The sequence below is a fragment of the Mya arenaria genome, chromosome 15 (genome assembly GCF_026914265.1).
Source record: "Mya arenaria isolate MELC-2E11 chromosome 15, ASM2691426v1".
Taxonomy (NCBI): domain Eukaryota; kingdom Metazoa; phylum Mollusca; class Bivalvia; order Myida; family Myidae; genus Mya; species Mya arenaria.
In genome coordinates this window covers 11,902,398-11,929,490 of record NC_069136.1, presented here as the reverse complement: position 1 = coordinate 11,929,490, position 27,093 = coordinate 11,902,398, and the positions used below count along the sequence as shown (strand labels likewise).

The 27,093-nt window shown below is 34.9% G+C and overlaps 1 protein-coding gene across 1 annotated transcript in view; it reads left to right on the top strand.

Moving 5' to 3' along the window:
* LOC128219109 (nephrin-like) overlaps positions 1-27,093 on the top strand; it is a 35,911-nt gene that overhangs the window by 2,692 nt on the left and 6,126 nt on the right. Inside the window, exons 3-11 of the mRNA XM_052926930.1 lie at positions 4,027-4,359; positions 6,893-7,183; positions 12,595-12,888; positions 13,323-13,613; positions 22,642-22,920; positions 24,848-25,171; positions 25,581-25,889; positions 26,442-26,555; positions 26,973-27,009. Coding sequence (XP_052782890.1) covers positions 4,027-4,359; positions 6,893-7,183; positions 12,595-12,888; positions 13,323-13,613; positions 22,642-22,920; positions 24,848-25,171; positions 25,581-25,889; positions 26,442-26,555; positions 26,973-27,009 — 2,272 coding nt within the window. The remainder of the gene's footprint in view (positions 1-4,026; positions 4,360-6,892; positions 7,184-12,594; positions 12,889-13,322; positions 13,614-22,641; positions 22,921-24,847; positions 25,172-25,580; positions 25,890-26,441; positions 26,556-26,972; positions 27,010-27,093) is intronic.

The following is a 27,093-nucleotide window of genomic DNA, read 5'->3' as shown; positions in this document are numbered from 1 at the left end:
ACAAATCAAAATAAATAAAATAGAAAATTACATGGTCTTGAAATATAGTTTTTCGGAAGTGGGAATCAATTAATCGATTTTCCCACACATGGGTAGGCTTTACTCTGCTTATAGTACAAGTACCATGAAACGTCAGAGTTTGGGGTTTTCCTACTCATATACATTTCCTAAATATAGCTCCTTCATGCTACCCTTTAAGCTTTGCGCGAAAAAAGCCGGGTGAAATCTAGTCACGTCATAACATTTTGGGGCCCACCGGAAATGATAATAAAATATTGACGTCACTGCATTTGACATAATTGGCGCCATTTAACGAAGACTATATTTATCTCTTTAAAAATATAATTGCTTATATTTTTTATAAACGCCCCGCAATCTTCTATCTGATATTATTATCATTTAGGTGGTTATGAAGAAAAAAGTAATAAAAAATACCAGAGAAACATATTTTTCATGATACATGTAAAAATATCTACTACACTATGTACTCCATCATAAGTCTTTGCTAACCGCCTTCTCCATATTTCAATGAGACATCAGCTTTAAAGCTCGTCTACATTCAGGAAGTAAATGCCAAATGTAAAAGTGTACCCGCTTTGGCTTTTGGAAATGTATAATTTAAATACAATTGTTCGGAATTAAGTTAATTCACCTTATTCAAATTGATTGTAATACTGTCTATAGCTTAGCAGGGATTAACTGTATATAGCTTTGCAATGTACTTTTACAGGGATGTTCCATTTCACCCCTTAACCCCGACCCTTCATGAATATGCTAGAGCTCAACCTGTTGTATTGTTACCGTTCTCTATTACTATTATCACTTAACCAAATTACATTCCGACACGATGCGTTTGAAAGTAAACGTTGTTAGTTTTTCTTTCAGAAAACAGTAAGGTACAACAATACAACATAATCATTATACATAGAAATTGTTAACACGAATCCAAATACCTGCAGTTAAAATAGCATGCAATAATACGACGTATCGCACATGGTTACAATACATATTACATGTTTTATAATTTTACCTTTTTAATCAATATAACACATAACACGCTTACATAGTATTGAAATAACTCGGGCTTTCGAAATGTGACGACTTACCGAGGGAGGGATGGAATAATGACACTCAAATGAAGCGCAAAATTATGTATTTGAACGATATGTACTTTAATGTATATAAACGATTATGTTTTGAAAAAAATGATAAAAGAAAGCCAGCTTTACATGTGTCGAATGCTGTTTGTCGACATTTTCCTAGAAATGTCGAATATCATTATTCAAGCATGTTTGACATTCAATCTCCATTGCGAGCAATCTGAACGTTGTTTTTCTGAATGTTGATTTCTTTGCCATGCCAGCATGGTATTGTTTTTTTGAATATCGAATGTTATTAAACTATCTACCGTAGTAAAACATTCACTATCATTGGTCAAGCCATCTCAACATTCATTTTGTGAAGGTTAAATATCATATTATGTCAAGGGAGCATTTGTCAAGCAAGCTGGACACATATTTTCTGATGTTCATTGTTCAGCTAACTGAACAAACGTATCATAGAAGATACCGCTGGTTAAGGATATCGGCCTAAATTGTATGTCAATTAAAAATTATTTATTTAGCAATGCCGTTGATTGCTTTATGAATTGTAAAATATATATGTTAAAATCACTAATTTCATCTTTAGAATTTTGATTATAAACGAGTTTTAAAAAGCATGCATATACAGACATTAGATTGAAATTGTTCAGTTGCATACTTAGATATTTTAATTTATAAAATTCAATTGTTCAAAGAATTTTTATAATAATCATTTTATAATCATCATTATATCACTACATGCACTCTGTGTTTAATTATCTGAAGTACTCTGCAAAGCAAAGACAGAGTGGCTTGCTAAGTGGTAATTATTAATTGAATGGTTTAATTTCCTGGTGACTTAATGGACTGATAAGGCCTTTTCTCAAAATGAAAAAAAAACTAATTGGCAATTTCCTCAGACTGAGTAGAGATAATGCTAGCGGGAATTAAATGACACATGCAGTTTAAATTTCCAAACGTGATACATAAATGCGTTTGCTTGTAGTTATTCAATTTGGCAGCCTTCCATTCTAGTGTACATCAACCTGTTAAGCCTTAGTGCCCACTTATTCCGTATCTATTGTTATAAAATAGTATACATCTATAAAACACACACGCTGAAACTGATTTAATAATAAAGGTACATCCTTCTATATGCCTATTTTGAATCAATAAAATTTCTTAACAATTTCCAATGCAAAGTAAATAGGATAACATTCAGTGTTGTACCGTATATATTACAAAATGTATTTAAGGAAAAATGAATTCATGCTCACTTAAAATAATTTCAAAAGAAATATAAGTGTATGTTTTAACTAATATTGTATGATTCGAGCAGTCTCCATGTTCTATTATAGGTCCTAATTATTAAAAAAATATGGCTACTAAATGTCATGTTTGTCATATTTAACAGAGGATAAGGTTTCAAAAGACATTTGTCATTAAGTCTTCGACAGCATTGTACCATTCTTTTAAAAATTGTGATAACAATGCTTTTGTCAAGAAGAAAAAACATGTATATCTAGAATATAAACCCCTAATCTATAATAAATCTAATGCAAATCTAAAGTGGATATAGGCCAGATCGTAAGATGTTTGTCCGAAAGGAGCTCACCAGTTAATCTATTTTAAGCATTTTGGCTGATAAAACTCCCTCCTATAGTGTGAAGTATATGACTGAATAACTTGTGTGCAATTTGTTGCTAGAAAACAGATTCATTTTTTATTGTATGCCATATGCATATTCTTATATGCAAAGCTTTGCAATTTGATTCAGTATGATAGCATAATTTAAAGTTTTGTAATAGGTATGAGAGTTAAGCTTATGTTTATCTCCATTTGTACAAACAATATACTTATATTAATTGAATAAATGCCACAAAAGGAGTTCATTCCTAGTTGGTGGTATAACTTTAAAGTGACACTCCTTTTCAAAATCAATACATACACATGTATAACAAACATAAATTTTGACGATAAACCTTACACTCCTTACTAAATAATGCATATATATGGAAAATATAAACTACTGATAATAAGATTGTACCCGTGAATTTAATAGCGGAAAGCGCTAAAATATTAAATGATTGGTGAATGCTTAAAGATTAACTGTGGTCTACTATAGTCTCATAAGGTAGAAAATCCGTGTTTTTTGCTCATTTCTTTCAAATTCAACTCGGTATCCTTCATAATGACTATTTTTATTCATCCTTTTTGGAAATTTAAAACGATATTATTTATTGTGGTAAATATTATTTGGGAGTAAGAGTGCATCTTTAATGAAATACAACAAAACGAATTCTTTAACCTTAAAAATTTCTAGATAAAATGAAATGTTCTGAACTGCCAATACATAAGTAAAAAGAAACACATGAAAGTTGAGTTTGGAATTTGATACCAGCGGAAGGCAGGCAGAATTTATAAATCTGCGATTTGTTTAAGGTCATCATCACAGAGGGGATAACAATAACCGACCACGGTATCCTTTATCAAACTTTTGGTGGACAAATACCATGAACTGATAAAGGGGAATTAAAATGAAAGTGAAAAAGTATGTAATAACTTTAAAGACAAATGGAGAAAAGAGCACTTTCATATAAAACGGTGTGAACAGAAACGATAAACAATCATTCACGTGGCTGAAACACATTCGTTTTATCACGATCATAGATTATTTTCAGGCAATGACATCGTGTATAGGAACTACTCTTAATCGTTAAAAATTACAGATACGATGTCGTACTGTTGTTCTCCGCCTGCCTAAAATGCGACTTAATATAACGTATTTGGAACATGTTCTAACTAAAACTTGGTCCATATGAGATGTGTGGTTTAATTCAACGCGCCTATTTTGATTATTATACATGCAATTATTTTTGTTTCTAGCATCTGTTTCTTGATTAATGCATAGTGACCCTAACACGTTTTGCATGTTTTGTTTTAGTTGGCATAACGTCGACAGTAATTTCCTCTCCGATTGTCAACCCCGTGTCCGTCATAGCAAACACAACAGGAACATTCCAGTGTGAGACTTCACCTGGAAACCCTGTAGCCACCGTCGTCTGGTACAAAGAAAACACAACCTCTACTACCGGAAACTACACACAAATAACTTCGGGTACTAATACGTCATCAACACCGGACGGGGATCTGATCGTGACGCACGGAACCCTCACTCTACAGGTCCAGAGAGATGACCAGGACCTGGGCGTGTATTGTCGTGCAAGAAACAAGGAACAGTGGTTCACTTCTGGAACAAAGAAGATCAATATTCTATGTAAGTTGATATTAAAAAATCATAAATAATAATCTCTTAATTGATTATGCTTTTCGGGGCATGTATTTTAAATGGTGTGATGCAAAAGTCTTGCTTTAAAAACGAAACAATTCATGGTATATTAAACTCTACCATAAAGCTTCATGTAAGTGCCAATTTAGTGAAAGCTTTTTGAAGAACAGAAATATATTCGAAGTGATTCTATTTACCAAGCTATAATTATTCAGTTCATATGAGATATGTAAAGTTGTTTTATATTCGTTTTATTGGTCTTGAAAATGTAAATATATAGAGGATATTTGTTTATTTCAGTGTAAGATCGTATTTTATTTCACGAGTGTCAAAGAAAAACATATTTTCACGAGTGGCGAAGCCACGAGTGAAAATGTAGTTTTTTTATGATCACGAGTGAAATTAAATACGATCTTACACTGAAATAAACAAATTTTCTGTTTCTTTTATGCTTATTTTCGGAGTTTTATTTGTTTTTTATTTATTTCTGAATTACCCCCTTTTTTGAAAAGGGTGGGCTTTACGCCGCTACCCGTGGGGCGCCTCTCATGCATAATTATAGCTGTCAACTTTTTTACTTTCGGTTTGCTGAGAAATAGTTCTCTGCTATTCATTCTTATAGCTTAATATTCGCTCGTTTTTTATTGCAAAGCTTTATGAACAGTAAAAAATGAAGTATTATTAGTGCACAAACGTTCCAAAAAATAATGAAAACACTTTTTATTTTAACCAAATTACTACGCCGCTATTTATAGAATGAAAATTTGGAAGGTCAAATGTGTTAGCAAAACAAATGTGGATACTCATTGGATTTTAACCATTCTTCTTAGTTTTAAGACTGCATATACGCGTGTTTTTATAGTAAGTTAATCAACAGTCATCTTACTGTCAGAGACCAGTCTGTTTCGCTTTAAAATGTTTGTTTTCCAGAAGAATAAATGCCATGCTAGTTTGTTGACACATTTTGAGATGTGGGTGGGGTAAAAAATATCTATCTGTAAATTGTTGTGTGAATTCTCCAGGAAGCTCATTTTACGTACTACGGTTAACAGTTCAAAATACATTTGATCGATGCTATAAAATTTTATTTATGTTCGAACAGTTGTTTTTGTCTGTAATTTGTTTGGAATGAAAGCAAATGTTCGAACATTCAGCTTCAAAGATCAGTAAAATGTTTGATAAACGGGATAACCGGTAATAAACGGTAAGTTGTTAATTTCCAATTATATATTTATTTAAATTTATAAAATATTTCTTTATCTTTTTTAACCTTTTTTGACATAATTTACTGAAGTCCAGTGTTCTGTTTTGACCAAGGCAAGTACATGTAACAACAAAGGATTTTAAAAGTAGTTCTGAAAATTGATATTTTCACTCCTTATTTTGCAGTGAAAATATCAAATTGATATTTTCACTGTTGTTATTTCACTGTTAAAACCCCATATTTCATCGTAAAGCATGAAAGAAAATGATTTATTTTCATTTCCCAGATAAATTTGTTAAGTGTCTTTACTACCATATAGATAACATCTTTTCTTTTCGATGTGATTTTTGATATTTATGAAAATACCAGGCGGTTACCTCATAAACAAACACTTGAAATAATACAGCATCTGCATTGGGGTGATGTTTTCCCACGATTGACTGGTTCGAAATGATTAAATTCAATGCACTAATAAGGATTTGTTAGAGTAAATCACAACTTTAAATGTAAATATGCTTTTAACTTAAGAGTTGTTTTCAAGTACAACCATTTAAGTAATATTTTTCTACTCACAGGAAAAAAAATCCGGAGACTTATATATTTTAGAAATTCTAAACAGGTGCTTTGAGAACATAAAGCAAAATATAGTTTGAATTTTAAGCTTTTTACCACACAGACATCATTTAGGATATGTGCAATTATTGCATCGAGGTGAGAAGAATTTAACAACCAAGTTAAGTAGTTGTTTATATATCGTTTAAAGAAATTCGTTACATAGAACGGTGGCATCGGTGGTATTTCGTTATAACACAAGTTATGAGTTATGACATTCGTCATATATATATACATATAAATAAACGGACATGCACCGCTTTAATTACGCATTGATATATGCCTATGGTAAATGATTAAATGTATACATATAATGTTTATTTATTTATATATTAAAATATGATAAGCATAACACAAATATATAAATTGAAAGATATGTTATTGAGTCATGAACACGACCATCTGTCTATTACAACACCAATTTATGGCACACAAGTTTGCACTACACTACAAACAATGTCCTCAAAAGTGCACCGTTCAGTGAGAAGCATCATTGAACCAACTACCATAAAAGCAATATCGTTCGCGTCATTGCCATAACCGTGCGGAATATTAATATGAGAAATGATTGGTGTATGTATGCACGTTACAAACCAATCGATAACCTCTCATTTACACAGTCGATTACACGAGTATATATAGATGTGAGTTTTATAGATAAAAACTAAAATGTGTTTTAGGATATATTCGACATATTATTTCTAGACGGACCGGACCGTCTTGAGTGCACATCGAACAACGTCAACGTTTCCCCATCGTTGAGGGTTGTTGTTGGCAGCACGTTCTCAATCTCCTGTACAGCTGATAGTAAACCGCCGCCGAGCACATTTATACTATCTGGACCAGGGGGTTATAACCTGCCGATGAGCTTTACCGGCATAACTAGGACACAGGCTGGATCGTACAGCGTTGAGGCCATGAACAGTATGTACGCAACTGGTAATGGTAAACCGATAGTTGGCCGAAACTCGACGTTCTTCACCATCGATGTATTGTGTAAGTAGTTCATGCCAACAAGTTTAATTGAATATGATTGTTAATTATTGAGCACATGTTCATGGTAAGCTTATTTGATTCATATTAAGTATATTCAAGATATAAAGCAGAAAGAAAACAGTGACGTATTACCATACTGCTGGCCGCATAAGTAATTTCATATTGGCGGCCATATTATATTTTATAAACTGGAACGTTACTAGAAACAACAGCACTGATTTCACAGATTTCTAATATACACTTCTAATATTTGGTGATATGTCCACGAGACCTCATTACATTGTTTTAGTACACATATTTCCAACCTGTTGTGTAACACTGCTTTGACACTGTTTTTTTCTTCATAAAAAGCCCAACAGTCTCAATTATGTTGAGACTAGGGGTCTGTGCTTGCCGATGACAATAGTTTTCATGTCATAACTTCAATTTTCAGCATACTTTCATTAACAATTGTAACCTATAAATGCTGTCTGCAGTGACATTTCTTTCTTAACACCACTTATGTATACTTTCGGCCCCAATTTCTCGAAACTTCTTAAGTCCCTTATAACAGAATTAAGCTAAACCCACTATTTTCATTTTTTAATATTTCGCGTTTTATATACTCCATTAAAAGTTTTAATCCTTTAGATAGCAATTAGTGTTACATTTATCACAATAAACTATTTTTCATTTATCAAAAGTCATAATAAGTATGTTTTTTGGTTGTTTGAAATAAGCAACTTAAGCCTGTTAAGCTTAAGAAGTTTCTAGAAATTGGGGCCTGATGTTAATCTCAGTTATATAGTCAGATTGACAGGGTTAGCTAAATAGGCAGAGCATGGATGTAATCATAGCTTTCTTAAGTATTGGATACCCATCCAATATGGCGACCTGAATGGAATGGTGTTCGATTGTGGCACTAGTTCAGTGACGTTTTGGCCCTTGGCTAGTGCATCGAATGAGGTATGTGTGTGGTGTTCGATTGTGGCACTAGTTCAGTGACGTTTGGGCCCTTGGCTAGTGCGTCTAATGAGGTATGTGTGTGGTGTTCGATTGTGGCACTAGTTCAGTGACGTTTTGGCCATTGGCTAGTGCATCGAATGAGGTATGTGTGTGGTGTTCGATTGTGGCGCTAGTTCAGTGACGTTTTGGCCCTTGGCTAGTGCATCGAATGAGGTACGTGTGTGGTGTTCGATTGTGACACTAGTTCAGTGACGTTTTGGCCCTTGGCTAGTGCGTCGAGTGAGGTATGTGTGTGGTGTTCGATTGTGGCACTAGTTCAGTGACGTTTTGGCCCTTGGCTAGAGCGTCGAATGAGGTATGTGTGTGGTGTTCGATTGTGGCACTAGTTCAGTGACGTTTTGGCCCTTGGCTAGTGCGTCGAATGAGATATGTGTGTGGTGTTCGATTGTGGCACTAGTTCAGTGACGTTTTGGCCCTTGGCTAGTGCGTCGAATGAGGTATGTGTGTGGTGTTCGATTGTGGCACTAGTTCAGTGACATTTTGGCCCTTGGCTAGTGCGTCGAATGAGGTATGTGTGTGGTGTTCGATTGTGGCACTAGTTCAGTGACGTTTTGGCCCTTGGCTAGTGTGTCGAATGAGGTATGTGTGTGGTGTTCGATTGTGGCACTAGTTCAGTGACGTTTTGGCCCTTGGCTAGTGCGTCGAATGAGGTATGTGTGTGGTGTTCGATTGTGGCACTAGTTCAGTGACGTTTTGGCCCTTGGCTAGTGCGTCGAATGAGGTATGTGTGTGGTGTTCGATTGTGGCACTAGTTCAGTGACGTTTTGGCCCTTGGCTAGTGCGTCGAATGAGGTATGTGTGTGGTGTTCGATTGTGGCACTAGTTCAGTGACGTTTTGGCCCTTGGCTAGAGCGTCGAAAGAGGTATGCGTGTGGTGTTCGACTGTGGCACTAGTTCAGTGACGTTTTGGCCCTTGGTTAGTGCGTCGAATGAGGTATGTGTGTGGTGTTCGACTGTAGCACTAGTTCAGTGACGTTTTGGCCCTTGGCAAGTGCGTCGAATGAGGTATGCGTGTGGTGTTCGATTGTGGCACTAGTTCAGTGACGTTGTGGCCCTTGTCTATTGCATCGAATGAGGTATGTGTGTCGTGTTCGATTGTGGCACTAGTTCAGTGACGTTTGGGCCCTTGGCTAGTGCGTCTAATGAGGTATGTGTGTGGTGTTCGATTGTGGCACTAGTTCAGTGACGTTTTGGCCTTTGGCTAGTGCATCGAATGAGGTATGTGTGTGGTGTTCGATTGTGGCGCTAGTTCAGTGACGTTTTGGCCCTTGGCTAGTGCATCGAATGAGGTACGTGTGTGGTGTTCGATTGTGACACTAGTTCAGTGACGTTTTGGCCCTTGGCTAGTGCGTCGAGTGAGGTATGTGTGTGGTGTTCGATTGTGGCACTAGTTCAGTGACGTTTTGGCCCTTGGCTAGAGCGTCGAATGAGGTATGTGTGTGGTGTTCGATTGTGGCACTAGTTCAGTGACGTTTTGGCCCTTGGCTAGTGCGTCGAATGAGATATGTGTGTGGTGTTCGATTGTGGCACTAGTTCAGTGACGTTTTGGCCCTTGGCTAGTGCATCGAATGAGGTATGTGTGTGGTGTTCGATTGTGGCAGTAGTTCAGTGACATTTTGGCCCTTGGCTAGTGCGTCGAATGAGGTATGTGTGTGGTGTTCGATTGTGGCACTAGTTCAGTGACGTTTTGGCCCTTGGCTAGTGCGTCGAATGAGGTTTGTGTGTGGTGTTCGATTGTGGCACTAGTTCAGTGACGTTTTGGCCCTTGGCTAGTGCGTCGAATGAGGTATGTGTGTGGTGTTCGATTGTGGCACTAGTTCAGTGACGTTTTGGCCCTTGGCTAGTGCGTCGAATGAGGTATGTGTGTGGTGTTCGATTGTGGCACTAGTTCAGTGACGTTTTGGCCCTTGGCTAGTGTGTCGAATGAGGTATGTGTGTGGTGTTCGATTGTGGCACTAGTTCAGTGACGTTTTGGCCCTTGGCTAGAGCGTCGAAAGAGGTATGCGTGTGGTGTTCGACTGTGGCACTAGTTCAGTGACATTTTGGCCCTTGGCTAGTGCGTCGAATGAGGTATGCGTGTGGTGTTCGACTGTGGAACTAGTTCAGTGACGTTTTGGCCCTTGGCAAGTGCATCGAATGAGGTATGCGTGTGGTGTTCGATTGTGGCACTAGTTCAGTGACGTTGTGGCCCTTGTCTATTGCACTGAATGAGGTATGTGTGTGGTGTTCGATTGTGGCACTAGTTCAGTGATGTTTTGGCCCTTGGCTAGTGCATCGAATGAGGTATGTGTGTGGTGTTCGATTGTGGCACTAGTTCAGTGACGTTTTGGCCCTTGGCTAGTGCGTCGAATGAGGTATGTGTGTGGTGTTCGATTGTGACACTAGTTCAGTGACGTTTTGGCCCTTGGCTAGTGCGTCGAATGAGGTATGTGTGTGGTGTTCGATTGTGGCATTAGTTCAGTGACGTTTTGGCCCTTGGCTAGAGCGTCGAATGAGGTATGTGTGTGGTGTTCGATTGTGGCAGTAGTTCAGTGACGTTTTGGCCCTTGGCTAGTGCATCGAATGAGGTATGTGTGTGGTATTAGATTGTGGCACTAGTTCAGTGACGTTTGGGCCCTTGGCTAGTGCATCCAACGAGGAATGTGTGTGGTGTTCGATTGTGACACTAGTTTAGTGACGTTTTGGCCCTTGGCTAGTGCATCGAATGAGGAATGTGTGTGGTGTTTGATTGTGGCACTAGTTCAGTGACGTTTTGGCCCTTTCACTGTGCCTTTAGAAGGGGTTTATATTTGAATTTGATTATTTGACTTGTAGCATTTGACCTAAACTTATGTAGAGCATCTAAACGAAGAGTTAAAAAGTATGTCCTTTGCAGAATATTTTCACAGCAAATATTATCCTAGTAGATTATACACAAGAAAGATATATTTTAGAGGTGCCTTCAAATTGTCTGCTAGCGTAAAATTCTAATATTTAAACGACACACGTTGACAAACTACCAGTTGCATGCTTGCATCATGCGTATAAAAGGAGTCGATATATGCCTAAAAATGTTTTAGCTTCACAGAAACAGTAAATAGTTCATAATTTGACAAATGAAGTCATAAAATATGTATATGGTCATGTAAGTCATTTGATTATGTTTTACCTATATATCAACAGGGTCTAAGGTCGTGTTTAATTTGCATTTTCCTGATCTCACCTATAGTGAATATACACTAAGAAAACAATGCAAATTGTAGGTTTGTCCACCTTATTATAAGGTTTTAATATATGACTCTGTTTAGCCTCTTTAAAAACTTAAATTGAGTTCATCTAATAAATAGTTATATGGTGCGTATCAGACAAAAGACACAACCTACATTGATTAACATAGTTCGATTCACTATACTGAGCACCGCACTAAACAAGTTATCTGACCGCTGAAATCATTTATGTGCTACATAAGTGAATTTGGAGACACTTCAAGGCATTGCAATGACCAAATGACTATTCTTCAGATATAAAAAGATCTTTCTTCTTTCTATTTACACACTAAATGTAACTCATTACACTTCATTACGACTATATATTCCAATTCTTTTCCTCGGTAATACATCTGCATTTTGATATTTTTTACAATATCCTCTTTTTCGTAAGGTTGAAGGGTAGAATAAATGCCACTGTAGTTAAAACATTTTCAACCTGGTTTAGGTATATATATTTTCAATTACCGAACACTTCTGCGTTTATGTGATAGCAATCTTGTATCAAAGCATAGGTTAGTTGAGTTATGGTCATTCGTTCACAGGGCACTAGAACTGCAATATTAAATTGACCTAGTAAATAAATCACTCAAATAAAGAAGCAAACAAAGGAAAATTATCTCAAAAAGTTTATTTAGCTTCTTTGAATAACTTTAAAATCTTGTTCATTCTCTGAGTATGTTTAAATGCTATAAAGTTTAACAATCCGCCTTAATTTATGGACATACATATAACGCAAATGTATATTGGAAACTACAGGGTATAGTCTAGCATCCAGACATGTAACTACGATCGTGTTAAAGGGCACCACCTATAAAACAGACCATAATCTTACAAATTGCCGTGGGTTACAAATGTTGACTAGTAATTTTAGGAATAAATGCATCGACATGAATACATATGTAGCAAATGTATTGACACATGTAACATTTATCCGTTACGAAGAGGATTTTAATATTGCCATGCATCAACGTCCTTCTGAGTAAATTATTAAGAGCTCTTCATTTACACGTACACAATCATACATACATAGGTTTTTGTACGACTCAAACTTCAAGGAGTAAGTTTGATAAAATATCGAAATAATCGTTATATGCACATATTGTATGTCGCTGATGCAATTAAGTATTGAATTTTGTAAGATTTTATTATTAAATTCAGACCCACCTTCTGTGCCAACATTACGTGTAAATGGTACGGCAGTTCAAGGCACGGTGAATATCATCAAAGGCAATAGCAAGGTGTTCAACTGCAGCACTGACAGCAACCCGGCGAGCAGCTACAGCTGGACGTACCCACGTGGGTCTAGTGGTATCAGTACATTGCGAGTAGCGAACTTTTTGCATAGCACAGACGACGGGGACTACACGTGCACCGTGCAAAACAGAATGATATCTTCTTTCGGCAGTTTTCAGAACGGGGTGAATATGACAACTATCACGGTAAAAGTCATGTGTAAGTACGTTCTTTTGTTTGCATAACCGTTCCACAATATACCGAGTTTTCCGAGTGGATCACCGGTTGAACACAACAAATAAATATTTGCCATGTTTTACTTAATGTTTTTTAAGTCTGCACTTGTAATACTGTCTTAAAATATTTGCTGCTTTGACTACTTAAGATTTGTTAACATGTTAATTGACCTTCGGCACTTTTGATACGTTGGTTAACGTATCGTCAATTGATTTTCATTGTATTAGAATTTGATCGTTTCAAGGTTAGATTGCCAATTTTATGTGTATGACCATACATTTATAGCTGTGTCCATAGTCCAATAATAATGCAATGCAGGAAGATATAGTTCATATGATGAAAAGTATTTCATTGTATCCAGGGGTTTGTACTCTTCCGAATTTAATTGTTATTTATGCATTGTTGTGTGTTTTTAGATGGCCCGAAAATGAGGACTTTGCGAGACGTCAGTACAGTTCGAGGGGAAAAATTTGAATATCCATGTTTGTATGAACCTGGAAATCCCCCCTCTGTGTCATTCGAGTGGACAAGATCCGCAACCATCGCACCCTGGACGAAACAGAATACACATAACTTGATTATTCCAAACGTACAGCGCAGTGATGAGGCCAGTTACACGTGCAATGTGTCGAGTGTTCTTCGGCCAACATTGAGATCAACGACGACAGTGAAATACGACACTGCAACATTTCATCTAGACGTCCAATGTAAGTATTATTTTCGACGTGGATTCTACTATAAAATTTGATACTATAATGTTATCAGCAAATATCTGAAGTATGAACATACAACAGCCCATCTACAAAGGTAGACCTAATTAGCCCATATTTTCTTCAAAGACAGAAAGAAAATGATTTTCTGTGGAAGTACTATCTTCGACCAGTATCTCATATATTGCATGGGATTTGACAACAACGGTTTCGTAATTGTGCCTTTTATAAAAAATAAAAACAATCCTAAATTTTCACGGACGTAGCCGTATAATTGTGAACATACAAATGAACTTATCACTAATTGATATATGGTATATATTTTAACATATTTTAATGATGGATATTTGAAAATCGACTGTTTGCATCAGATATAGTATGTTATTTTAAGCTCCGTCCCCGTCGCTCACATATAAGTATTGCTTTAAGGAAACTATTATGGTTAGTGAAAAACACTGAAGGGCTGATATAAACATTTACTTATTTTATATTCATCCTTAAATATAACCATTTACGAAAAATCTTCTAGCCGTAATACTATGTACGGAATAAAAAACGCTACAATCTAGGGGCTCCTGACTAGCCGGTCATGATTGGTCTTCCATACTGTCATCTAACATGCCTTACTTTTATGTTTTATTGATTTTATAATCACTATTATCATACCGTCCTATAACTAAATTGCAAACAATTCGGGCATGCTATATCCACGTTAGCGAACAACTTCAGTGGTATAATGGTCCCTTGAGCTTATCAGCTTATCAGTTCATGCATCGGAAGGCCACTTGAAATAGTATATTATGTCAAGCTCCTTCCAGCGACCCTCACATAAGTTTTGCATAAAGAAAACTGTCATCTTCTTTGTAGATATTCGAACTATCCAATAATTGGCAGAAATTCTGAAATATAAAGTCAAATATAAATTATATAAAGAAACAATATGATTAAAGTATACTTTAAGATGTAAGCTCTACAATAATTAGCTCAAACGCTTTCTTCAATAGTTAATTGTGGTAAATCAATTATGTGTAACTGTTCCTGGGAGACCTTCTCCAATGTCGATTAATGGACATTTTTACTTCTATACATGGCCCGAGATAATGAGCTGGCGACGCCTGCTGGCGAGAAAGGTGGGCTATGGTAGCATAATGATTTAATATACTTTCCAACGCCTATCCTATGTTTTGGTTTATGTCATTATCTCGTAACAACCGCAATGTAATGGACAAACCGCTGTGTCCGCTACGAGCGCTTTCTCCATTTACCATATATGTATTGCTTTCCTGTGTGATTTTAAACTGTCAGTAATCAGACATGCCGAAACAGATTGCCTAGTGATGAAACTTTTTGTTCTAAATAAAATATCAGTGTCTAGCCTGACACCTATTTTTATGATAACGTAACATCAACCTATAAAGTCGAAACAGTGCACATGTCCTCATAAGAAAATTGCAAAGGTTTAGGGTTACCTAATTAAAACGTTTTACCGGCAATTGTCCGTATGAATAAACTTTGACCTTGTGACAATATGAATTTGTTTTACAGCCTCAATAGACCTAAACCATTGGCTTTATCACCTGAATGAAGTATGAATGTAAAATATGGTATATCCTTAAACAGTATTGTTTTGTTATGACATCTTTTTCTATCGAATATTAAATATAGCAAATGCCTACAAAGTGACCCTTAAGTGTCGTATATTAAAGGAACAGGCTGTTTGCGGACAACATAGGCCTGTTCGTGGACAACATCGTTAGGAGCCTGTTCTACAGCCATAGCTTTAATGTCTTGTTTGAGAACACCTGTCGAAGAGGGATTTTGATTTGAAATTTCAGGATTTAATTCGTTAGGTCTCTTTGCACCCCGAAACATGGCCTTTGCTAATCCTCATGAACTATCGGACGTTTTATCTGCCATGGTTATAATACACGCGCATTTCTGTTCACAATGTTCCCAACGAAAATGACATTCCTCGTGGTGTAACTGTGTACGTCCGTTTTTCTCTTGATATACGAAATATTTCCTAACATCGGGCTTCGGGAATTAATGGCCTGTAACATACAATGGTTGTCAAAATATTCAATAACTCGATCATTATTGTTCAATTCATTGCCACAATACGGGTAAAATTGATTGTCATTTTGAGGTGAAGCTTGCAATCTCCAAATGTTATAGTAGATTTATGTATATCGGCCGAGTCTTCACTCTGCAAAACACAGAGATACGGGCACAAGGATGTCATTTTAAAAGCATATTGTCTCTTTGTATTTCTGGCAGTAAACTCATACTCGTTAACATAATTGGTTCAAGTTTATAGAAAACGATACATTGGATTTGTTTGCATCACGATTGCAAGTCACCAAATGCTTAAACATGCCTACGTTTATGTTGGTATGATCATAAAACTGTATGCCAAGAAAGAATAATGTTAGTTTCTAGTGACCAGTCAAATTCAACTAACTTTAATTCCCTATTCCTACTAATTTTACGTAATAAGTAAGGATGTTGTCTGTTTCATACTTATGGATGCTTATTCCGTCCCCTTTTGTCAAATGCATATCTCTTAAAATATCAAAACTAAAGCAATTACTCACAGTAATGTTTAACCTGTGAAAAGCTTACAAGTACTTCCTCACATATGTTTATCAATGAACCAAAATTACATTTAAATCTCCCCAATGGACGAAACAAACGAGTGCAATTATGCAACAGACATTCTGTAATGATATAACACGGGCTAACGCTCTATCTGGCAATCGCTATCAAATTTCGTGAACTTCCACGAACGTTTGCTGTGAAATTAACAATTGCCAGATGTTAACAGATTAAATCGGATGTATGTACAATGATCATAGAAACTTGTTTTATAATGCAAATTAGCGATGCTATCGCACTAAAATAGTAGAGCCCTCACGGTATTTTTCAGAAACCATATAATGCTAAGTAAATTAAGTTTTCACTTCTTCAACTAACCTGTTATCAATATATTAGAACATAGAACTATTGAACGCTTTCCCAATATAAACAGTTGGCTATGACGTCGAAGTGTGATATATGTGTGATGATAGTTTGAATCCAAAAGGAAGCGTTGCAAAACAGTAATAACGACTTTCCCACTGAAATTCAACACATTTCAGCGAGTATTGTTTTAATGTGACCCATTCAAACGCAGACTTATCATCGATAGAAGTGAAGTATACTTCCTGTTTCGTGGCTCGAGATATGTCTCTTCATGTATCAAGGGTGAATTGTCTGCCTGACTCTCTTGAATTACTGTTCCCGAATGCCAACGGAGAAGTTATGAACCCAGCAAAAATGACCATATCGGGCCGATGTCGGCTGAAAAGCGGCATATCGGCCAATGTTTGCCGATATCAGCCTGACATCGGACCAATATCGGCATAATGACTGAAAGTTTATTTTTGTAATGATACAATACGGTTTACATTTGAATGCTTGTACATCTTTACATAAACATTAATGTTTCATTTTCTATTGACAAAAAACTTGTCACAAGTATGTTAATATCGGCCCGATGTTGGCCCGATGTTACGTATTGTTGCTTCAAGGGAAGGCAATGCATATGTTGCAACTTTCACTCGCAACCACTTGCGATTAATGAATAACTTCAATCATAATCATTAATTAATAAAACTATTACTACTATAAAAACATTAAGTTTATATGGTTATTTTTAATTAATTTTGTATTTATAACGTTACGTTTATTTAATTACAATCAAGGAAAAGATTTCGTTTAATATTTATTGCGGTATTTGTGCCATTTCTAAGAGAAGTTAAAAGTGGAATAATATTTTTGGTTTTAATTTATGGTAGGTACTGTTTGAGTCTTTGTTGATCGCATGAATATAAGACATTGTTATAGGACTAGCCTAATACTCTTTAGTGTTATTCTTGAAAGTAATAAATACTTTTATTCAACTAAATAAGTTGTAAAGAAATTCGTGTAATAAATGTTTGTGACTAGTTTTTTGTCTTTCGTTGGTTCATGATTTAAATTAAAAATCAGCATATAAATAGCATGTACAATCATAAGCATACAAAAGCAAAGTATAATATTGATGTTTTGGTTGGATTTGAACGATAAATCTATCTGCTTCTATTGTAGACAAACTTAACAAAAGTTGTGTTATCAATTATCAATCATAAATGACATACATTTTAAGTTACAGTACGTATAATGTGGTACGATCAAAGCTGCAGAAAATGGAAATAGTCTGATTTGCGGTAAAGATCATAGGAGAGGTATGTAACTTGTACCTTCATCACACGACGTAATAACTTATATTAAGCTCTTCATACTATGATAGCTACGTCTGTCATGATGATGTGTCTGCATTTTTAATTTTTTTTGTGATGGCATATTTTTATGATACATTTGATTGAGTGAGATGGAAATCTTTGATAAAAAGTAGGCTATTTTACATTTAAGAAAAAGCAATTTGACTAAGCCAACCTAAAAATTAACCGAAATCGAAAACATGATCAGGATTTACCGATTTACCTATTTATGCATCTGCGAGCATAACAGAAAATGTTTAATATTCTTGGGATGTCCTTTCAGAGCAAAAGTGTATTAATCAGATGAGGATGACGAAATGCCTGTGACAACACCACCAAAGCAATTGAAGGTACTACCTGACAGTGGCAATAGCAGGACCGCTCTGCAAGCATAATAGTAGTTGCTCCAACAACTACACGCACCTCTACAGGTATATACCATTATTAACCTTCGTTGAAAATTAAGTATAGAATTGCCTTAAAAAGGGATGTAAGGCAAAATTTATACAAATAACAGAACATACAATTCATATTTTGTCAAAAACCCTATTAAGAATTTCAGTAACGCAATTCAGTGTAAATGGATTTTGAAAGTACTGATTTCCTGAAAAAACACCTTAACTGTTGATCGGGTAAACAGTACATGCACTTTACAGAGGCTGTCATGAAGTCCCGTCTTTGTACCGCAGCAGAGGTATGAGATAAATATGTTGCCTGGATAAGGACATCATCGGACAGAGATGGTTGAAGGGAAAGAAGATTGGAAAGGGGGCAGGCACAGGTGGCTGAGTGCATCGCTGGATCACCGGGATGAACAAAATAAAAAATAAAAATGTTTAATGCAGGAGCTTTACCTCAATTGTTCTGTAATGATTTGATTCTTATTTCTAGTCTTATTTTGTTGTTTAGTTATACAGTTAAAAATAAATGTCAATATGATATCAAAACCGCATTAATCTCAACTTATATATCTCTGTTTATATTTTTATTCAGTTCATCATTTGTTTTAAAAATAACAATGTTGCCATTTGTTAAAACTGTTGTTGATCTATTTTATTTGTGAAAAATCTCTTATAGAACATATATTTTAGATATATTATTTAATTCATATTTTATTTTGCAAAAAATAAGAAGCGAAATCAGTCAAGGAAAATTATGAGTTCAAATATGCTTATGATTTCATGATTTTTATAAATTATAGAAAAAGGTGTATATTATGGCATGTATGTTTATTATTATTTGTGTATATTGATAATACATTTGGCTGTGGGGATATTATCTGCATTCTGTGATAACCCTATTTGTTTTACTTTGGTAATAAAAAATTGTATGATCAAAAAGCTTCTTTTCTTATGTAGGAATTTGCGAATATAGATTATGCCTGTAGGTTTAAGTTTACTTCGTATTATTATTTTTCTTCCAACCAATGCAAATCCTTGTTTTTAACTATCTTGTTCTGTTGTCATTGAACATGACAACTCAGCTGTGTGAGAATAGGGCCGGAAATGGATCTCGGCATTATGTTGGCTATTCGTTGGCTTTTTTACCAATATGACGACATCGGCCCGATGTTGAGCTGTACTGCACGTCTGATATCGGCCCAATTTAAATGCCGATGTCGGGCAGAATAAAATGTTCCATATTGGCCCGATATCAGTCCAACATAAAATGTTTGCTGGGTATGGTGCGTTACACTCTTATATACACCCTTTTGCAAACGTTTTTGAAAAGTATCATTATTGAAAGTTGTAAATGCTTTGCATTTTTCTACGGGGATGGGTTAATGCACAATCATATGATTTAACCCAAACAATCCCCTTAAAAGTCACAAAATAAGTTTGTATATCCACGCCATAGCATATCCAAATCATCGCTTCCTTATAATAAATGACTCCAGACGGCCTGTAAAAGCCATGATTTGGATATGCATATATGGCATGTATAGCGCGCCCATTAACTGTAAGGCGTTCTGATCTTCTGTGACATGAGGTCGTAGCTCAAGATTATGGATTCCTTCCATTTGTTTTTTTTTAAAAAAACAGTGTCAAAATTACACAAACAATTTGAAATTGCCTAATCTCAACATGATAACACTTCCATGAAATTAGTCAAATTGATGTGTTTTCTATTTCTCTACGACTCATAGCGGATTTTGCATTTCTCCTCTTATTTTACTGTATTACGTCACTAATCAAGACTGTTCATTAACATCACTGTTACGAACTTACAAGAACACCTTCAATTAATTTCAATTATGAAAAATAGTACATATAAAAACTTGTCGAGCATTCGTCGCACACACTTTAAATCAACATATTTACACATACAAATATGTTCTTTTTCCCCATATTGATGAATATCGATTTTTGTATACATGTTACCGTTTGATGATATTACTACTTAATACTTAAGACTAAAATAGTAATTGGAACAGGCCAGAAATGAATGACATATAATATACATTATTTAGGCGATAAGGGTAGACAAATCTTTGACCATTGAAAGCTCCAGTCACAACTCTTTCCTCCTTATAACTTAACATCTTAACAACCAAAGCCGCTGTAAACTTTTGTTGATCCCGATAGACTTGATAACCTTGAAATGAGCATGGCAATCGTTTCTCTGTGGGAACATTTACAGTCCTGGCCATAATGTCCAGAATAATTAATTTTGAGAAAAATTGTCAGATTTTTACTGCTTTCGTTCCACTTTGCAATCGTTCAAATTCTTGTTTCTCATCACGTTTTATTTTTCCTTTAAGTGCTTTTCAAAACCGTCAATCTTCCCGATTAGCTCATCTTACCGATGTACATTAAAACAAAATACACAGCAATTCACTATCCATTCTATGCATGATATTATAACACCAGCTCATAAGAAACTCATTGCATTATCACAGCTTTGCGTCGATATTGTAATATTGATATTGTTAATGTTCCTCAAAACTCCATTTAAAAAATAACTGGTAACAAACACTATTATATAAATGTTTACTTAAAAAACACAAAGTTGTTACGAATGTACATAACCTTAAATCGGAATAAAACTCAACATAAATCAGTGACTGAGAACAAATCCTTTTTATGCTTGCTATTCGTTGGCTTTTCGCCAATATGACGACAACGGCCCGATGTTGAGTCGTTTTGCATCTGACCAATCGTCTTTACAACATCTTTTGTAATGATTACGTACACCATCACACATTTTTACATTAAAACTACACTTCTTTCACATAAAAAACATCAACAGATCTAACACATAAGTCTTAACGTAGTTTTAGGTGAATAATAAACAAAACTTGATGTTGACCTCATCTAGTCATCATCTCTTTATTTCTTTTGTCATAAAAATCAGTTTCGACATTTACTTTACTCTTCACCCAGGCCCTCAACACGTTCATTGCTTTGAATACTGGCCACTTTCCAGCCGCTGGTCACTTCCCAGCCAAATGTATTTAATCAGTTAGACAAACATTCAAATATAAAAATCCCATTTACCACCAAAATGATATTTAAAATACTGGCCACTTTCCAGCCGCTGTCTACTCTCCAGCCAAATGTAATAAGATAATTAGACAAAGCACTTCAATATCAAATCTCCAATTTACCATTTTAATGATCTTTAAAATACTGGCCACTTTTAAGTTGCTGGCACAACTACAGCCAAATGCATTTAAATAGTTTGTCAAGTACTACACTTTAAATCCCCAATTTACCATTCCAAATTGTATTTTTTAAATGAAAGAATACTTGCCAATTCCAAACGACTGGCATTTATCCAGCCAATATATCTGATAGGTAGACGAATACATTCGTGTAATGATGAAAATAATAGCATAAGGACACACCTTTTACAATGTTATTTAACTTTATATAAACTTTTAATACATTAAAATTCATTAAAACCTCTTAAAACCCTTACATAAAATTTGAATTTTACGAACATAGTATGGGATAAAGAAAATCATTAGGTGAGAAAAGCAGCGTCAGAAAGCCTGATGTTGACATAGCAAAGACCCTGTTAACGACATATTTGTGTACAGTCATAATTCAAATGTTTTCTTCTGTAACATGGTTTTGCTAGGAATAAAAACCTGCCGCGAATTGTGATTCATTTTGCACTGAAATTTTAAGTCTGAGCAATTATTGCCAGAAAAAAGCACTTCATATTCAGATGTAAACTTCTGATCAAATACCCCCACCCAACACACATCATCCCTCTCATTGAATTGAAAAGGGAACAATAATTTATTATTAACAATGTATGCAACTACACAACAATATGAATATGCATGTTTGGATTTGCTGCATAAAGTGTACTAGTATCATTATGTTATACATCCGCTTGGGCAGTAAGTTCACAGACAATGTTGGAAAGGAAAAATACATTCTTTAGATAATCAATAAAGACTGTTATCGGCAATCCTTTTCAATAAGGATGTCTAGTGACCTCATATATTTTCGCATAAATTAAAAGGGTATTACTTGCTAATTGACACTATGGTTAAAGAGTTTACATTGTGTGTTACTGATTTATTTCAACTAAAATCAGACTTGATAAACCCAAGCCTTTTAAACTGACACCAACATAATGTGAGGTCAGAGTTAATATCTTCGTTTGGCAAATTGACAAAAATGTTCATGTTTATACTGTTATCAAGAGTGTTATTTATTGTAAAGGCATAAAGTATAACAAATAAGTCATCACTAAATATGGTGTTTCAGATGGAGCAGAGCATTTAAAGTTACTACTCAACGACGTTTCGAACACATCAGTAGTAATTGAGGAGCTTTCAACAAACAAACTGCAATGCTTTCTAGAAAGTAACCCCGCTTCGCATATGTTCATTGTTAAGGATGGCAAGACAATACTAAAAAGACCTGTTGTACATCAACTTATACATAGAATGACGGCTGAATGTTCTGACACGGGAGTTTATACATGCTCAGGATACAACCATTATGGGACGGCTGATAACGCTTCGCTCCGTTTGTTTGTCAAATGTAAGTAGTTTTATCGTTGAACTTTGAAATATCTACCAGGTAGTTAGTTAGTTTTTAACACACCAAAGTTGCCGTTTCGACAAGAAATATATTTTTAATTATTTTTACTTATTTTTAAATTTATAATAGAGCCGTCATAAAGGATATAAATTATAATGTTATATAATACATTTTATAAGGAAACCGCTCATCATTATACAGTAAGCATCTTTTATAAACAGAATAATACGCTATATTGAACTCTATAAATAGAAAATTGAGATTTTCGTGACTCAGAAGTCAATACTGCAATATTGATCTACCCCAAATAAATTCGTCAATGTACATTAATATAAATAGACAGGTCAATATTGACATTTCAAAGGACCTTTTCTGACTCCGTCTCTGAGGACTACATTGAACTACACTTGTTCATTAAATCACATTAATCGGAAGAAAACATACATTATGGATAACAAATATCAATACATTATGTTGAATCATACTTCAAGGTTACATGCAATACAGGTGGTTGTTGTCGTTTATATAAATAAAGCCAAGGTGAATATTATAACGCCATTATATAGTTTTGAAAGATAACTATTGTAAAAACATTAACCATGAAGTCATATAAATGAATAGCATTAAAAATGTGAGAATATTTTAGTAACGTTTTGGTGAAATTGGCGTTTAAAACCATGACATTAGTATTTATGATATAAACTGAGTCATTTTTATTATTTGTTAAAACTCTTGTAATATATACAGTATCCAATTACAACTGATGTAAATCTCTTATAAAGAATATTTTAAAACGAAGTTATTGAATTCATATCAGACAAGTTGCTATCATTCTTGCGTAGGTTTTACGTATAGTTCCCGTGTGCCTCTAGAAGAAAGCTTTGTTCAAATCCGAGTGGCGGCGATCAGAGGATAAGATGCTTTATTGAATGGAAATTGTTCGTTCGTCCCAAAAACGCAAACAAGTAAAATCAGGCGCACATTGCATGAAAAGAATATATTTATATTTTAAAGTGAGATTTTTGAAACAGACTGTGTGGGGTAAATAAGTAAATAAATATAAACAAGTATGTCGTGTTGGTGCTTATCCGTTTCGTTCGTGGTTGAAATCTCTACGTTTTTCATTTGCCGCAATTAAGAATTCATAAACTTATCGCTCGCATTTTAATGCAATAATGATTTATTTACAAGTATTCCATACTCGTCTGTAGAAATTCAAAAATAAATGTGTGGATGGAGAGAAGAAAAAGCTTTGATAGATTAAATTGCAGACAAACTGTTGATGACAAGCTAAATTGCCATAAACTGAACACTTATATAAACATCTCTACAACGCCAATGTTGTTTTCGGCGAAATATACGTAGAAATGTGTTGGTTTTCGTATACGTTTTACTACACAGTGTAACAATATTTGAAAGATCGTTGATGAATATATAGACCAAAAACGCCTAAACGAGAATTAGCTTTACCCCGTTTCAATCGCGTTTGAAGACAAACATGAATGGTGCATTCGTTCAACTGTGCCAAAATCTTACAATCACAGACTAATTGTCAGAAAAATATAACACTATTTTTAAGCTAAGCTGATAAACCATTTTCAAAAAATACAGACATAAGTTTATCGTAATTCTTTTTATCCCATTAACTGAAATGATAAAAAAACAACCCTGATAAACATATTCATATCTTTTTAACAAGTATAGCTATTTACTAGTCGAATGAAACCATATAATTATATTCATTCGACGATTCAATGTATTTTGTTTTGAACTATCTACTTATTATCGAGGGTGGTCGTTCTACGGTTAAGCGTCATATCAATTAGAGATTATACCTCGTGAAGCGTTAAGAGGAAAAATTGAGTCGGATTAGCTTGACTTTTTACATTAGCATTAACATCTGATTTATGAATGTTGATTATTCCAGGCTCAGCAAGGCAACCTCCTAGAGTTGATGTGAAACTTAATTACAACGCCCGTGAACATGACAATGTGACACTGTCGTATACAATAGTTGCCTTCCCAGTACCAGAACCTTCGCAGTTTGCTTGGGAGAGGTGCACCAACGAAAGCAAGGGTTCTTGTAACAACTCGTTGGATGGAATGCATAAATTTGATGTTATGACTAAAGGCCTTTCCAGCTTTTTAACAATAAGGGACGTTAAAATAGAGGACTACGGAATGTACAAATTTTCAGTCTTTAACGGCATTGGTTCACGATTAATCGAGTGGTTGCACCTTAAACCTATAGGTACTTTACTGGTCCTATATTTGTCATATATTTTGTCTACTAAATACTTACATCAAGAAGTATTTTCCTTTTTATATATATGTTATTTATAAACCAATTATCCTGCTTTACTTCGTAATGAGCTTTACTACTGTAACATGACTTACGTGAATTAGTACTATAAGATATGTATCTGAATTGTTACAAATTGTTACAAACTCGACCCAACATTTTTTTTTGTAAATGTAAAGCATGGCTTGGTAAACAGGGCCGACAGAGGTTACATAGATGGTCAAATATAGCTCATGACAATCCCATACACATGTAAACGATACAGAACATGTTCGTATTAAAGGTTAAAGACACTAAATCATACATAGAATAAGAAACAGTAGCGTCTTTTTGCTCATTGGCATCTGTTCACTTGCAGAAAAACCGGACCCGCCTACTGATTTCCATGTAATCCAAGAGGAAATTAGTGAAAGGAGTGCTGTGTTAACCTGGGTTCCTGGGTTTGACAACGGCTCACCACAAACTTTTTACATCACCTATGCAAAGAAGGGCGATTCTTCAGAATTGATCACACAATCTATAGAATTCAAATGTCAAAAAGAGATGAATTACACGTTAAGAAATTTAGAATCCAAAACAGAATATATTGCTTCAATTTACGCCTCCAACGGAGAAGGTTTTTCTCCAACAATAAACGAAACGTTCATAACATTGAAGCATATACCTGGTAGGATCCTTTTTTTTCAAATTTCTAGAAATGGGCTAAATAATATTACATGGTGGAACCTTGTCCTTGAGTGCAAATCGCCCGGTTTACTGCGAACGGGCGTTTATGAATACGAGACTAGCTATAATTCTTAATAGTAGTCTAAAACTAATGTTTTATAAAATTTATTTATAAAAGTTTGGAAAATATAATGTGTTTGGCCATATTGAAAGAATATCTATTTGCTATGCAGTAATGCTTAAATACGCCCTCTTTATAAATGGTGCAAATTTTATACTTTGTTATTCAAACACACTTAAGGGCTTATATTCATCCAGATATTAAATATCTTAGAAGTATAAAAAATAAATTGTTCTTATGTATATTAATCTTTGTAGACCCTGCATTGGCATTAAGAAGTATGCTCTGGATAATCAAACAACCTGCTTTTATCGCTAGTCCATATGCAGTTCTTTCTTTCTATTTTTATTGAAAGATTAAATATTATACATAAATAGTATTATTCACTTTAATGAAATTATACTTTACTACGTGAAATGATTATTTTAAAAGGCAAAAAGGCAGATTCCCCGGTTGCATTTATCGTAGGTTCCGTCGGTGGTGGAATTGCAACAGTTTTAGTAATTATTGGAGTGATCTTCATTGTGAAAAGGCTCAGAACATCAGGTAAACGATGCTAAATGTTATACTGTTGAGTGATTATTGATGTATATTTAGTGGGTACAAACAATGCAAGTAACAATAATGATGGTTTTATTTAGTACAAAAAAAATGAATTAAAATTATTACACTATAAAGTAGGCGCATCGAATAGCAATAACCTCTCTGCCAAGTTTAGTTTTATCTGCAGCAAGATATGGCTTTTTGGAACATACTGCTTGTTAAGGTCTTGTGTTAAAGCATATTGCTGTGTATACCGTACCAAGCGCGTTTAGGAACAAACTGTCACATTAATTAATTGGTATCATCAATACCATGTTTTCTTGATTAAATAAACCTAGCCCTACATAAACCATCTTTCTCATGTATTTGAGTTCTATAAATTGTAATGTCGACGTAATGATACGCCTCTCTACGTTGTAGGTAACTCCAGACACAGATACAAATTAAAAAAGGGCCAGTAAGGACATATTTGATTTGGATGTATTGGTTTTGACTTAAGCCAACGCGCATAAAAAATTTAGATCAATTGATTTCGACCATT